Consider the following 14,233-nt stretch of genomic DNA (forward strand, 5'->3'; position numbering starts at 1 on the left):
GTTTTGAAATTGAGAAATTATGTTAGCAATCATTTTCATACCATATATAATATATGTGATTTATTATTTTTATTATTTTATTTAAATATATATGTTTACACATAAATATGTACATTTAAATAAAGGAACAAAAATGATAAATTACATAATAATGGCTCTTTTCTGTTTTAGCGAGTGTTGTTCTCAGCAACTCATGAAAACTCGCTGTAGGAAATGATGATAGCGATCTACATGGTGGAAGAAAACTTGCTCAGGAAATTCCAGGTAATTAAATATTACCGGTTTCTGTACATATATTATTAATATAGAGCCTTTTATTCTATGTTTTTTGCTCGGTTAATTTGATAGAAAGTACCAACGTTGTTTCTCCTAGATTTTTATCTAAGACAAGCATGTTATAAAGGTGTACAGTACATAAACCGACCTCAATGAACAAAATTTGAGTAGATCTTTGATTATAGGATAAGAATTTCTTCTCCAAAAATAAATCATTATCTTTTGAATAATTATTCTTAGCATCTCATACACCACATATCTTTTATTTTATTTTTTCATGAGCATGTGATATATAGATAATGAATAGAACAATTCAATTAATTTAAAAAGAATAAAATTAAATTAAAATAGGTACGTAAGACATCCTCTTACCTTTACTTTCAAAGTTAGACCCAAGTGACGATGACGACGACGACGACTTACACAGAAGCTAGAACCATTGACTTGGCTGATGACTTGAAGAAAGTCTTCAAGCATACCAGATCGTCCTGTACTCCATATTGGTGTGCTGCTCATCCCATCTTCCTTCCTCGGCAGGGCACTAAAATTATATTTAGTGAGAAATTAGACAAGAGATGGATGTTGGTGCAATTACAGAGATGTTTTCGGTTTTGAAAGTGAGCCTGTTTTTTGTTATAGCGACTGCTGTTCTTGGAGTTGGCAACTCAGAACACGCTGCTGCAGGGAACATTAATAATATTGGTCATGGTGGAAGAAAACTTGCCGAAACTCCTAGTCCAGGTAATTAAGTACATATATACATTATTACTCTTGTGGAAACCTACTATACATGATCTTTCTAATTTATATATGCATTGTCTTAATTAAATTGGTCCATCCTAAGTTATTAAATTGTATAATTCACGGAGACTGAGAAGCTTGTTTGTAGTAATAATATTGGTCACGAATAATAATTTCTTCAATTCGATTTGCTTAATTTGATCATTACTTAAAAACCAAAGAAAGTCCAACGTACACTGTTGATAATGGAAGTACGTACTAACCCCTGTTTTATTATAATGTGTTTTATTTAGACTAAATTATAATTCAGGACCTGATTTTTTTATTTTCTACTTTTATCTTTTACTTCAAAACCAAAATGTTTGTCCTTCAAAAACAAGATTTTTTGGGAATTTCTTAACTATTTTTTTTCCAAACAAATCTCCCTTACGTGTGTTAAATTACTCTCAATAAATTTTATTCATTTATATTTATTTTAATAAATAAGCCAACGGTTTGCTTTTCACGATTTTTGCTGGCATGTTAGATCTTTGACAAAAAGGTGTGCTAAATTATAATTCAAAAACATGATTGGCTTATTTATTAATTTTAATTTAATTATTTAAATAATTTTTTTTATTAATTTATTTGAAAAATAAATAAAATAAAATAAAAATAATTGAACCAGATCTAACAAACCGGCCAAACCGATATCTATCAGTCTGGTCGTATCCAATTCCTATAAATATTCGGTTCAATCCGGTTTGAAAAGAATGATAGATCGAAAATTTTGGTGCATCACGTCTAAGACCGGACTTGACCGATTTACACCCAATATGGGCCGTAAGCTCTATGATCTGGCTGAACTTATTTGAATAGTAGACCTGCATATATATATCGATTGCTAATTTGTTCTAACTCTCTTTTCGGTGTCAGAATCTCAAGGTTTCATCAACATTGACTGTGGTAGCGATGAAGATAATTACATTGCACCGACAACGGGTATTCCTTACAAGTCAGATAAAGGAGTTATAGATACTGGAATTGCTAAAACGGTCATGTCTGGAACTTATGATTATCAGCTGCTAAAGAAATTGAGAAGTTTTCCTCAAGGAAAAAGGAATTGTTACACACTGCAACCTAAACAAGGCAAAAACAACAAGTACTTGATCAGAGCTAGATTCGCGTATGGAAATTATGATGGCAAAGACAAGGGCCCAGTATTTGACCTATATCTTGGGGTTAATAAATGGAGAACAGTAGACAATACGGATAACAGCTATTATGAGATAATTCATGTAGCTTCGAGGGATTACATAGATGTTTGTCTTGTGAACATTGGCCAAGGTGTACCCTTCATTTCAGCATTGGAGCTACGGCATTTGGACTCTTCCATTTATCAAATCCAGAGCGCGGGTGCACTGTCACTCTTGTTTAGTCGACGTGACGTTGGCAGACTTGACAGTACTAATTCTGTAATAAGGTACCGATCAATCATTTCATACCATCCTGATTAGGATCTTTACAACAAAAATAGAGCTCAAATTTGTTAACCAAGCTTCTCTATATATTAATTCACTATTTGTTTTTATTTTCTTGGTACCGGGGATTCATACAATTTATACCATTGCGTTTATTCATCTTTCGCTCACGTTCATCAATTCATATAAAAGCTAGCGCTTGATTCTTCCAGTACCATTTTGTTCTGACACTATCATCTGGCCGGCGTACAAAAACAATTGATGCCATTTATAGGTATCCAGGCGACGCGTACGATCGGTTATGGTACCCTATGCCTTCAAGAGTAGAAGCTGATTGGATTCAAATTAACAACAACTCGACCATTGACGCCTCCAGCAGTGAATCCAGTGATCAAGCTTATAGATTGCCAGCGGAAGTGATGAATACTGCTGCCAAAACACAGAACGCGAGCATTCCCTTAAAAATTTACTACGACGTGCAGCCAGGTTCCCTTTCTAAATATTATTGTTACTTTCACTTTGCTGAGGTTGAGAAACTTGAACCTGACCAGCAGAGGGAATTGACAATTTCTTTGAATGGTAAGCGCTATCTGACAGAAACTGTTAAACTTGATTATCTAAATTCACAAACCATAGTCCAAGATAATCTGGCAATTAGCGACGAAGCGTGGTTAAACTTCTCAATAAAGGCAGCTCCGGGAACTCAGCTTCCTCCAATCCTCAACGCCTATGAGTTTTTCGAGTTGAAAGAGCTACCAATAGAACCAACTGACACAGACGACCGTATGCCTTCTCATTTCTTTATTTCTTGTGCGGATTATGTGCAGTATTTCGGTTTTTGGAGATGGTCCTGATCTGGATATATAAGTAGGAGTCTTTTCTAAACAAAACTATATATGCTTTTTCTTCTCAAGTTTCATTGTTAAAGGTCTAATTATTGATTCTAATATTTTAGAAATGTTGGATAATAATTCGGTCAACTTTTAACCCTTTGATCATAATGACATTCATGAGTAACAATTTTGCAGTCACCATAGAATCCACAACCGTCATATGTTCTAGTTCGCTTTCACTCTTTAGTATCATACATGCTACATTCAGGCAAATTCATCCTCATGACAAAGGCACATTTGTGCATCTGCTGCAAATTTTGGATCAATGTGCCACAAGTCATATTTCTTTCTTATGTTTGTATATGCTTTTTCTTCTCAAGTTTCTTTACTTTTCAATGATTGTCTGTTGATTCTAGTTTTGCCATTAAAAATTTTAGTTGAAGCTATCATGGACATCAAGAAATGGTACAAGGTGAGAAGAAACTGGCAAGGCGATCCATGTGTCCCAAGTAATTACTCATGGGATGGTTTAAACTGCAATGACGACAATCCTCCAAGGATCATCTCATTGTAAGTGCGCTTCCGAAACATAAAACTTCTGTGGAGGCATGCTATGAAATTTCAATCACGCTAGGAAACTTTCCTTTTGACGGAAACTACCGAGATAGTGTGGCTCCCTTGTTCACAGGGGCCAACTACAAGATAATTTTATTTATTTATCATTTATCGCAGCTTAACATTAAACAATGGCAATAACTTCCTTGTTTCATAATTTCAAGCAGGAACTTGAGCTCAAGCAATCTGACAGGGGATATCGCTACTTCATTCTCCAAGCTCGAACTACTGCAGTCCTTGTGAGTCTTAATTTGAAATGTGATAAACATTTAAGCATTCAGTTTCTAAACACCAGTGTTAGCAAGACACCAGCAGGTTTAACAACACTGTCAACACGGCCTGCCAGCTTGAGATTACCAATTGGTAGATGGAACTCTGATTGCTGAGATGTTAATAGTTAGAGTGTATTTGTGGGATTTGATTCCGGGAACTTTTACTTGGAAATAATTATATATAAGTCCTGTTATTTAGTATTGGTTTTCCAGGTGTTGCGAACAATAATACCTTCAGGGAAGGAAATTGAAGTGATCTACCTAACACTATCTTTGCAGGGATTTGAGAGGGAACAAGTTCACAGGTTCAATTCCTGAGGCTCTTTTGGAACAGTCTAGGAATGGAAAATTAGACCTAAGGTTAGGTTATCTTCCTACCTCCAATATTTTTTTTTTCTCTATTCCTTATTAATGTTAATTCCACTTTATCCTTTTTTTCTGTACATAGCAAATGCTTGACATTTTATCATTGTTAAGGAAAAACCCAATAGTAAATCTTGCATGACGAAAACATCATTTATCATATAATAACTTGCTGACCATGTCATCTTACCTTGATGCAATTTATGCAAGGGTTGACGCAAATCCAGATGTTTGTCTGTACACTACATGCAAGAGAGAGAAGAAAAAGAAGTTTGTCACTCCAGTTATTGCATCATCCATAGTGGCAGTCTTGTTCCTTCTCTTCATCTTTAGTGCTCTTGTTATATATAGAAGGAAAAGGGGATCAGGTAGTTCGTTCTTTATTTTCTGCTGCTTAGTTCTTTCACAATTTATAAAGGCGAGCTTGCTTACAAAGATATAGCACTCAATGAAAATTAACCTTATTTTCTTGTGATACACCGAAGTCTTTGATAATTAAGTCGCGAAAAAAATTATAGAAAGATTTAAAAAAGAACACAATCATGGAAGGAAACTGCAAATGATCGATAAATGAATTGCATTAGTGGAATACCATGGTAGGCGAAAGTGATGAATGCGCTCATTCTACTCACCTGGTGCTTGGGTTCAATTCTCACTACACTCATGTTTACACCTAGTGAGAAAAATGTATTCTTCTTTAGATTGGCTTCTTGATGCCCTTTCTTGCTCAAACATTAAGATAATATTAAAAATAAAGAGTCTCATCCTCCCATTCATTATCCATTCATGGTTGTACTGTCTATACCATACAACCATGGCATCTCAATCCCCTGCTATTTTGTAAAATCAAGTATCCCCAAAATCTTCAATAAGTGGGACACCACTTTGTACCATCTTGGGGCTGACCTTGAAAAGGATCTAACACATCCTAACATAGACAAGCATGAAATCCAAGACTTCTTCTAGCATTACTCACTGTCAAACTATAATGCAGAAACCTAAGCTCAGAACACTACAACATTACTGCATATAGGATTTGGTTGTACAAGCCTGAGGGTTAATGTGCATTCCCCTTTAGGATAAGGGGACTCGGGATTTAATTATAGTAACAAGCATGAGAGATTTAAAACATAAACTATGTTAATATTTAAATGTTTTATTTCATATTTATTAATATTCATTGAAAGTTCTAGTTGTTGGTGGGTTAGACCGAGTCTTTAGGAATTTGTTATTTGGTTTGTAGTTGAGAAAGTGCCTTAGTTGTGATGCTATTTTATAGGAGTCGTGGTTAGTGTGTTCTGATGTAAAGCCTATTTATAGGCCCTTCTTTTTATCAATTAAAAGTTAGACAGAGCTTTCCCTTTCAACAAGTCTCTATTGTTTTTTCTTCACTTTGTACCAGTGCACTTTTTGCTTTTTCTCTACTCTGTATCAAACTAATCACATGACAATGCCAGCTGCAAACTTATTTTTAGCAGAGGTGAATGTTTCAATTTTGATAATCTTTCTTACTGTAGACATGGTTACCAAATCCAGCATCAAATCAAAGAATCGACAGTATAGCTACTCTGAGGTTGTCAAGATAACCAATAACTTCAAAAACATCATTGGCAAAGGAGGATTTGGAAACGTGTACCTTGGCAAATTGAAAGATGAAATTCAAGTTGCTGTTAAGCTTCTCTCTCCTTCATCAAACCAAGGGTACAAGGAATTTAGAGCAGAGGTTAGATGGAACAGACGCCAGTGTTTGCAATTACTTGAAAGTTTCAAAGACTACCAATTTCACGCAACTAAACAATGGAACTCCATTTCGAAATGCAGGCACAGCTATTAATGGTAGTTCATCATAGAAACTTGGTTACTCTTGTTGGATACTGTGATGACGGTGAAAACAAGGCGCTCATATACGAGTACATGGCTAACGGAAATCTGCAGCATCATTTGTCAGGTATTTGCAATCTCGTTTTTAAAGGCTCCTGTCATCCTGTCATCCTATAAGTCTATAGCTATATGTTATCTTCATCAAATCAAAAGTACATCATAGGTTGGCTTCTAGTTAGAGCACGCAACCTGACAAGGTGCAGATCATCCCAAATCCTTGTCAAATCATTTCCTATAGGCAGTCCCATAAGTTTATGCAATGAGGATAATGAATTTGCATGTTTCCCAGAAATCCGACGGAGATTATTATTTTCTTGCATGATTTTAATAACCTGGGCTATTTGTTAATGACAACCAAACTAAATGAGACAAATTTGGAATGTTTTTGCTGCAGTGACAAACCCAAATGTCTTAACATGGAATGAGCGACTTTGTGTGGCGGTGGACACAGCACACGGTTTGCAAACAAATTAACCACATAATTATTCATCTTCAGCATCTTTGATTTTTTTTTTCGTTTGCTTGAATAAGTCCACGTTGTTTACTGGTGGAGTTACAGGGTTGGAGTATCTACATAATGGTTGCAAGCCACCTATCATCCACAGAGATTTAAAACCATCCAACATCCTACTAAACGAAAACATGCAAGCCAAGATAGCTGATTTTGGGCTTTCTAGAGCCTTTGCCACCGAAAGTGATTCCCATGTGTCAACTTGCCCAGCTGGCACTTTGGGATACGTCGATCCGGAGTAAGTGTTTTGTTGGGAATAACTGTAGCTAAGACTAACTCGAAGTATAGTAGCGGAACTAAACAAAAGAAATTGATGACAATCACACAGAAAGAACACCAAGAATTAAGTGGTTCGACTCAAAATGAGCCTACGTCCACTGGTGGGGTCGGTATCGAAGATTTCACTATCAACAGAGATGGAGTATAGATGAATACAACAAAACTTCACAAGGAAGTTATCTCTCAAACTCACTCTAGACTTCTCTCTCAAGAAAACACTTAAAACAAGCCAAATGAATTCTGAAGTCCTTAAGGCAAAGAAGAGGCGCCGTTTGATATTTATAGGAAAAGTGAGAATTCACTTTTGTGAACATTGGCTCGAGCGAACGTCGAGCGAGTGTCGAGCGAGCGTAGATATTCTGCACTTCGCTCAAGCCAACAGTTGTGCGAGAGTCGAGCGAAACTCTCTGCCTGAACTCGCTCGAGCTGGGTGTCGAGCGAGGGTCGAGCGAAGCTCTCTGACTTGGATATTGCTCGAGCTGAATGTCGAGCGATACTTGAGCGAAGCTCTCTGTCTGAATTCGCTCGAGCTGAGTGAACCTTCGCTCGAGCAAACCGACGACACATGCACTGTTCAATCTGAATTCAAGCCACCTCATAACAAATCTCCACCTTGGCTTGAACTCTGCCAAAACACAAAAAACCTCCGATCACAAAACCAATCCCCACCACCAAATCCCTTACGGGAATAACAAAATGAGAATACCAATCAAGTCCAAACAAAGTTTGAACTTGTATACTGCAACTAGCTTAGTCATCATATCTGCTGGATTTTCTGTAGTAGCAATCTTCAGAATCTGTATAGCACCCTCTATAACAATCTTTCTGAGAAAATGGTACTTGACATCAATGTGCTTCGTTCTTTCATGATACATTTTATTTTTGGTCAAATGTATTGCACTCTGACTGTCACAGAATACTGAGATCCCATCTTGTTGTAAACCCAAATCATTGACCAAGCCTTTCAACCAAATGGCCTCCTTAACAGCCTCTGTTGCTGCCATGTACTCTGCCTCGGTAGTTGATAAAGCAACAGTGGATTGCAGTGTTGCTTTCCAACTAATAACTGGCCCACGCAGAGTGAAAACATAACCTGTCAATGATCTTCTCTTATCTAAGTCTCCAGCATAATCAGAATCAACAAAACCAATAACTTTGGAACTGAGATCGACATCTCTATCAAATATTAACCCAAAGTTCAGGGTTCCCCTCAGATACTTGAGTATCCATTTCACAGCCTGCCAATGAGTCTTACCCGGATTAGCCATATACCTGCTAACTACGCTCACGGCCTGTGAAATGTTTGGGCGGGTGCAAACCATTGCATACATGATGCTGCCAACTGCACTTGAATAAGGAACACTAGCCATGAACTGTTCCTCTTCATCTGTCTGAGGAGATAGACAAGCTGAAAGTTTAAAGTGCGTAGCAAGTGGTGTACTTACTAGTTTGGAATCAAACATCCCAAATCTCTGAAGCACTTTCTCAATGTACTTTCCCTGGGACAAGTACAACTTTCCAGCTTTTCTATCTATGAAGATTTCCATTCCCAAAATCTTATTCGCAGCACCTAAGTCTTTCATTTCAAACTCATTTCTGAGTTGGGTCTTTAACAAACCTATGTCAGATATGCTTCTAGCAGCAATAAGCATATCATCAACATATAGTAGCAAATAAATGAAAGACTTATCAAATAATTCCTTATGATAAACACAACTATCATAGTTACTTCTCAAATAACCATGATCAATCATGAAGGAATCAAACTGCTTATACCATTGCAGTGCTTCAAACCATATAAAGACTTCTTCAATCTGCACACATGATCTTCCTTGTTTTCAACAATGAATCCCTCTGGCTGATGCATGTAAATGGTCTCTTCAAGTTCACCATGTAGGAACGCTGTTTTAACATCAAGTTGCTGTAGCTCTAAGTCATACAATGCTACTAAAGCAAGTAGTAATCTGATCGAACTGTGTTTCACCACTGGAGAGAAGACTTTAGTGAAGTCGATGCCTTCTCTCTAACTGAAGCCCTTAGCAACTAAGCGTGCCTTGTATCTTGCATCTGTATCACCCTGGATTCCCTCTTTTCTTTTGAAAACCCATTTGCAGCCAACAGTCTTCACCTTCTTTGGCAACAGAACCAAATCCCATGTTTGGTTTTTGTGAAGAGACTCAATCTCTTCAGTCATAGCTGCGCACCACTGTGCAGATTCTGCGCTCTTGACAGCTTCTGAATAACTAGAAGGTTCCTGACCAACAATATTTTCTTCCGTAGTAAGAGCATACATCACCATATCTGCATGAGCATATCTCTGAGGTGGTCTAATCTGCCTCCTCTGTCTACCAGTCGCTATACTGTAGTCTTGCTCGCCTTGTGCGCCGCTACTCGAATCAGAATCATGCTCATCTACAATAGCATGATCTTGGGCCCCACTTGGCAGCCCTTGTGGTGCTTCCACCTGAAACTCCACTTGCTTTCTGACATCCTGTTCTTGTCCTGTAGACTCAGTAATCTCCTTTCTCGGACTAAGCATGGATTTTTCATCAAAAGTGACATCCCTACTGATCACAAACTTGGGTGATTTAGGATCAATACACCACAACCTGAATCCCTTCACCCCACTGGCATACCCAATGAATATGCCCTTCTTTGCCCTTGGCTCAAGTTTTCCATCATTAACATGGAAATATGCAGGATAACCAAAAACTTTCAAATTTGAATAATCAGCAGGAGTATCAGACCATACCTCATTCGGAGTCTTCAAACCAATCGCTGTGGCTGGAGAACGATTGACCAAGTAACAGGCTATCTTGATTGCTTCAGCCCAGAAATCCTTAGCCAAGCCTGCATTAGAAAGCATGCTGCGAGCTCTCTCCAAGAGAGTCCTGTTCATCTGTTCAGCTACCCCATTTTGCTGTGGAGTATGTCTAACTGTACGATGTCTGGCAATACCCTCATTTCTGCAGAATTCATCAAACTCACCTCTGCAAAACTCCATACCATTGTCAGTGCGAAGTCGCTTGATTTTCTTGCCCGTGTGATTTTCAATCAAAGCTTTCTACTGTTTGAAGTTAACAAATACATCACTTTTCTGCTTCAAAAAGTAAACCCAAACCTTCCGTGAGAAATCATCAATGAACGTAAGCAAATATTGAGCTCCACCTTTTGACGGGACGGAAGATGGGCCCCAAAGATCAGAATGAATATAGTCCACAGAACTTTTGGTTCTGTGAACCCCTGTAGAGAACTGAACCCTGCACTGTTTGCCAAACACACAGTGTTCACAGAAATCCAGTTTCCCTATCTTCTGATTACATAACAAACCTTGCTTACTCAAAATTGACATTCCCTTTTCACTCATATGACCCAAACGCATATGCCACAAACGAGTGACATCTGAATCTGGATCATCTGAAACTGACACTGCAGCTGCACCTGTCACTGTAGAGCCCTGAAGGAAATAAAGACCATTTGTCTTATCTCCTTTCATCACAACCATAGAGCCCTTACTGACTCTGATAGCTCCACCTTCACCAGTGTACTTGTAGTCTAGAGAATCAAGAGTACCCAAAGAAATAAGATTCTTTTTCAAATCTGGAATGTGTCGAACATTAGATAATGTCCGGACAATTCCATCAAACATCTTAATTCTGACTGAACCAATTCCAGCAATTTTGCAACCCATATCATTCCCTAACAAAACGGAGCCTCCGTTGACCGATTCATAGTTAGTGAACCAGTCCCTCTTGGGACACATATGGAAAGTGCAAGCTGAGTCCATGACCCACTTGTCACTAAAGCGACTATTGGAGTCGCTAATTGCTAGAACAAGATCTAGGTCGTTAGACCTATCATCAGCAACACTAACGGCATTAGATGAACTAGTGCCGTTCTCTCTGTTTTTCAGTTTTGGACACTCGTTCTTATAGTGACCAAACTTATGGCAGTAATGACATTTGACGTTTTTCTTACTAACCGTTGTTTGTGAACTGCCCCTGGATTTCCCCTTATTCTTCTCTGAACCCCTGTCATTCGATCTACCCCTGCTTGAGGACCCCTTAACAAACAAGCCACTAGCTTGTTCATTAGTGTTCTTCACACTCAATTTATTCCTCAACTCCTTAGAATTCAAAGCAGACTTTACATCTACCAAGGAAATTGTATTTCTACCATACAACATGGAATTCACAAAGTTCTCAAAAGATGTAGGTAATGAACATAAAATAATTAACGCTTGATCTTCTTCTTCAAGCTTAATGTCTATGTTTCTCAGATCCATAATGATTTTATTAAATTCATCTAGGTGTTCAGAAATAAGAGTACCTTCCTTCATTTTGAGAGTGTATAACCGTTGTTTCAAATACAACCGGTTGGTGAGAGATCTCTTCATGTACAAATTCTCAATTGCCGACCAGAGACCAGTTGCAGTCTCCTCGTCAGCAACCTCTCTTAAAACTCCATCAGATAGTGACAAAAGAATAGTACTGTGTACCTTTTCTTCTTCTTCTTTCGAAGGAGCTGGAGAATCGTCAGATACCGACACTTCTAATACTTTTGACAAGCCCTGTTGTCGCAGTAAAGCCTTCATCTTGATGCGCCATAGACTGAAACTGTTCTGACCGTCAAATTTCTCCACTTCGAACTTAGCCATAGCCATCCCTCCAGATCACCCTGAGCCAAGCTCTGATACCAGTTTGTTGGGAATAACTCTAGCTAAGACTAACTCGAAGTATAGTAGCGGAACTAAACGAAAGAAATTGATGACAATCACACAGAAAGAACACCAAGAATTAAGTGGTTCGACTCAAAATGAGCCTACGTCCACTGGTGGAGTCGGTATCGAAGATTTCACTATCAACAGAGATGGAGTACAGATGAATACAACAAAACTTCACAAGGAAGTTATCTCTCAAACTCACTCTAGACTTCTCTCTCAAGAAAACACTTAAAACAAGCCAAATGAATTCTGAAGTCCTTAAGGCAAAGAAGAGGCGCCGTTTGATATTTATAGGAAAAATGAGAATTCACTTTTGTGAACATTGGCTCGAGCGAACGTCGAGCGAGTGTCGAGCGAGAGTAGATATTCTGCACTTCGCTCAAGCCAACAGTTGTGCGAGAGTCGAGCGAAGCTCTCTGCCTGAACTCGCTCGAGCTGGGTGTCGAGCGAGGGTCGAGCGAAGCTCTCTGACTTGGATATTGCTCGAGCTGAATGTCGAGCGATACTAGAGCGAAGCTCTCTGTCTGAATTCGCTCGAGCTGAGTGTCGAGCGAATGTCGAGCGAAGCTCTCTGTCTGAATTCGCTCGAGCTGAGTGAACCTCCGCTCGAGCGAACCTACGACACATGCACTGTTCAATCTGAATTCAAGCCACCTCATAACATGTTTAGAGTTACTGACTTCTGCCTAGCTCTTTTTTTAGTTATACTGTAATCAATTATCATGTCCAAAGTTCTAGTGAAATTTGAAACACACTAAACTTTTTATCCTAAATTTTCTACTACCAAAATATGTTTTTCCCTTGAGCATCCAAAATCTCCAAAATGTATGGCCTGCCCTTAATTCAACATGCGAGTTATGTAAATTGGACACCCTCACTTTATTCACCAGTGCGAGTTGTCTAAATCATTATTATAGGTAATAATTTGAAGCTTTAAATCAGTATTTGGGTTTCTTATACTGTTCTAATGACCCTCATCTGTGTTTTAATTGCAGAATTCCAACATCTGGGAACTTCAATAAGAAAAGTGACGTCTATAGCTTTGGGATTATTTTGTTTGAGCTTATAACCGGTCGCCCTGCAATAATAAGAGGTCCTATGCGAAACAATCACATACTTGATTGGGTTTATCCTTTGATTGAAAGGGCAGATATTCAAAACATTGTTGATCCAAGACTAGAAGGAGAATTCAACACCACTTCTGCATGGAAAGTTGTGGAAATAGCCATGTCGTGCGCACTGCCGGTTGCAATCCAAAGACCAGACATGAGTCAGGTATTGGCAGAACTAAATGAATGTTTGGCTCTGGTATTGACTCGTGGAAGAAATCAAAGGATGACAACTGAGTGTAGAACTTCAAGCATGCCACACAACATGTTCCATTTGGTGCTAGAATCAGAAATTGCTCCCACCGCTAGATAGTTTCTGAAGAAAACTATGCTTAAAAGTTCCTTCAATACAGTATGACAAGTGATCTGTTTGAAGACCTTATTATATCCCTGTGTCATGTGTGCATCTTTTTTCAATCGAGTATGAGACCGAATACTATTATGCATTTCAACAGCTTTCTAGGTTCTGTTGGACTTATAAAGTACAATGATTACTATTAATTAAGGGACCAATTAATCAAATATCAATTCAAGTCGCTTTTAGAAATAAGATCCTCTTCTTTTAGTTTATTATCATCCCATTAAGAATTGAGTAAGAAAAGGAGAGCGTGCCAGCAATGTATATGAGAGGGACGTAAGCTAGCAGCCTAGAAGGATGAAGCAGCAGAAGCAAGCAAAGCGTTTCAGGCGTCCAATAGTCGGAAGAAGAAAACAATGCTATTTGTAGATGGAAGAAAATGTGACCGTGTGAAATCCTTTAAAAAAAAAAACCTTAAAAGAAAACACTCTTAGAAATGTTTACTTAGAATAGATCATTTAACTAATTTTTTATTACAAAAATATTTACAATCACCCTTTTCTACAAAACCTATGTTGAGGCTATAATCCCACTTATATGGATAGTAAGTAACTTGTTTGCCCCCACTGTAATATCAGTCAAAAGACTCAAAACTTTGACAATTAACTTGATTTTATTTATTAGAATCCAGTAGCTGAACTCTCTTTAGATATTCAAATTGTTTTCTTGTGATTTACATACTCCAAAATAGATCATTTTGATCTTTGTGGAGGTATGGAAAACTTTTTTCCTCTGTTAATTTTTGGATTTTTTTTTTTTTGTATTTTGTTTTTAATTTTATACATTAAGGGAGCATTAGGGATGCTGTGATG

At 38.0% G+C, this 14,233-nt stretch overlaps 1 protein-coding gene across 1 annotated transcript; it reads left to right on the top strand.

Annotated features, from left to right (window-relative positions):
- Positions 1 to 867: 867 nt before the first annotated feature.
- Positions 868 to 13,417, top strand: LOC121247627 (putative leucine-rich repeat receptor-like serine/threonine-protein kinase At2g19230). Its single transcript, XM_041146018.1, has 12 exons — positions 868 to 1,017; positions 1,933 to 2,479; positions 2,752 to 3,260; positions 3,748 to 3,880; positions 4,093 to 4,164; positions 4,477 to 4,557; positions 4,771 to 4,900; positions 5,963 to 6,283; positions 6,382 to 6,508; positions 6,836 to 6,898; positions 7,001 to 7,190; positions 12,950 to 13,417. Exons 1-12 carry the CDS (start codon positions 876 to 878, stop codon positions 13,374 to 13,376), a joined length of 2,742 nt encoding a protein of 913 aa, XP_041001952.1. The 5' UTR covers positions 868 to 875; the 3' UTR covers positions 13,377 to 13,417.
- The last annotated feature ends 816 nt before the right edge of the window (positions 13,418 to 14,233 follow it).

Source organism: Juglans microcarpa x Juglans regia, chromosome 1D, assembly GCF_004785595.1.
Source record: "Juglans microcarpa x Juglans regia isolate MS1-56 chromosome 1D, Jm3101_v1.0, whole genome shotgun sequence".
Lineage (NCBI taxonomy): Eukaryota > Viridiplantae > Streptophyta > Magnoliopsida > Fagales > Juglandaceae > Juglans > Juglans microcarpa x Juglans regia.

Coding starts and splice junctions, on each gene's coding strand:
- LOC121247627 (XM_041146018.1), top strand. CDS start 876: ATGTTTTCGGTTTTGAAAGTGAGCCTGTTTTTTGTTATAGCGACTGCT. Junction 6,284..6,381: donor ACAAGGAATTTAGAGCAGAG/GTTAGATGGAAC, acceptor TTCGAAATGCAG/GCACAGCTATTAATGGTAGT. Junction 6,899..7,000: donor GGCGGTGGACACAGCACACG/GTTTGCAAACAA, acceptor GTGGAGTTACAG/GGTTGGAGTATCTACATAAT.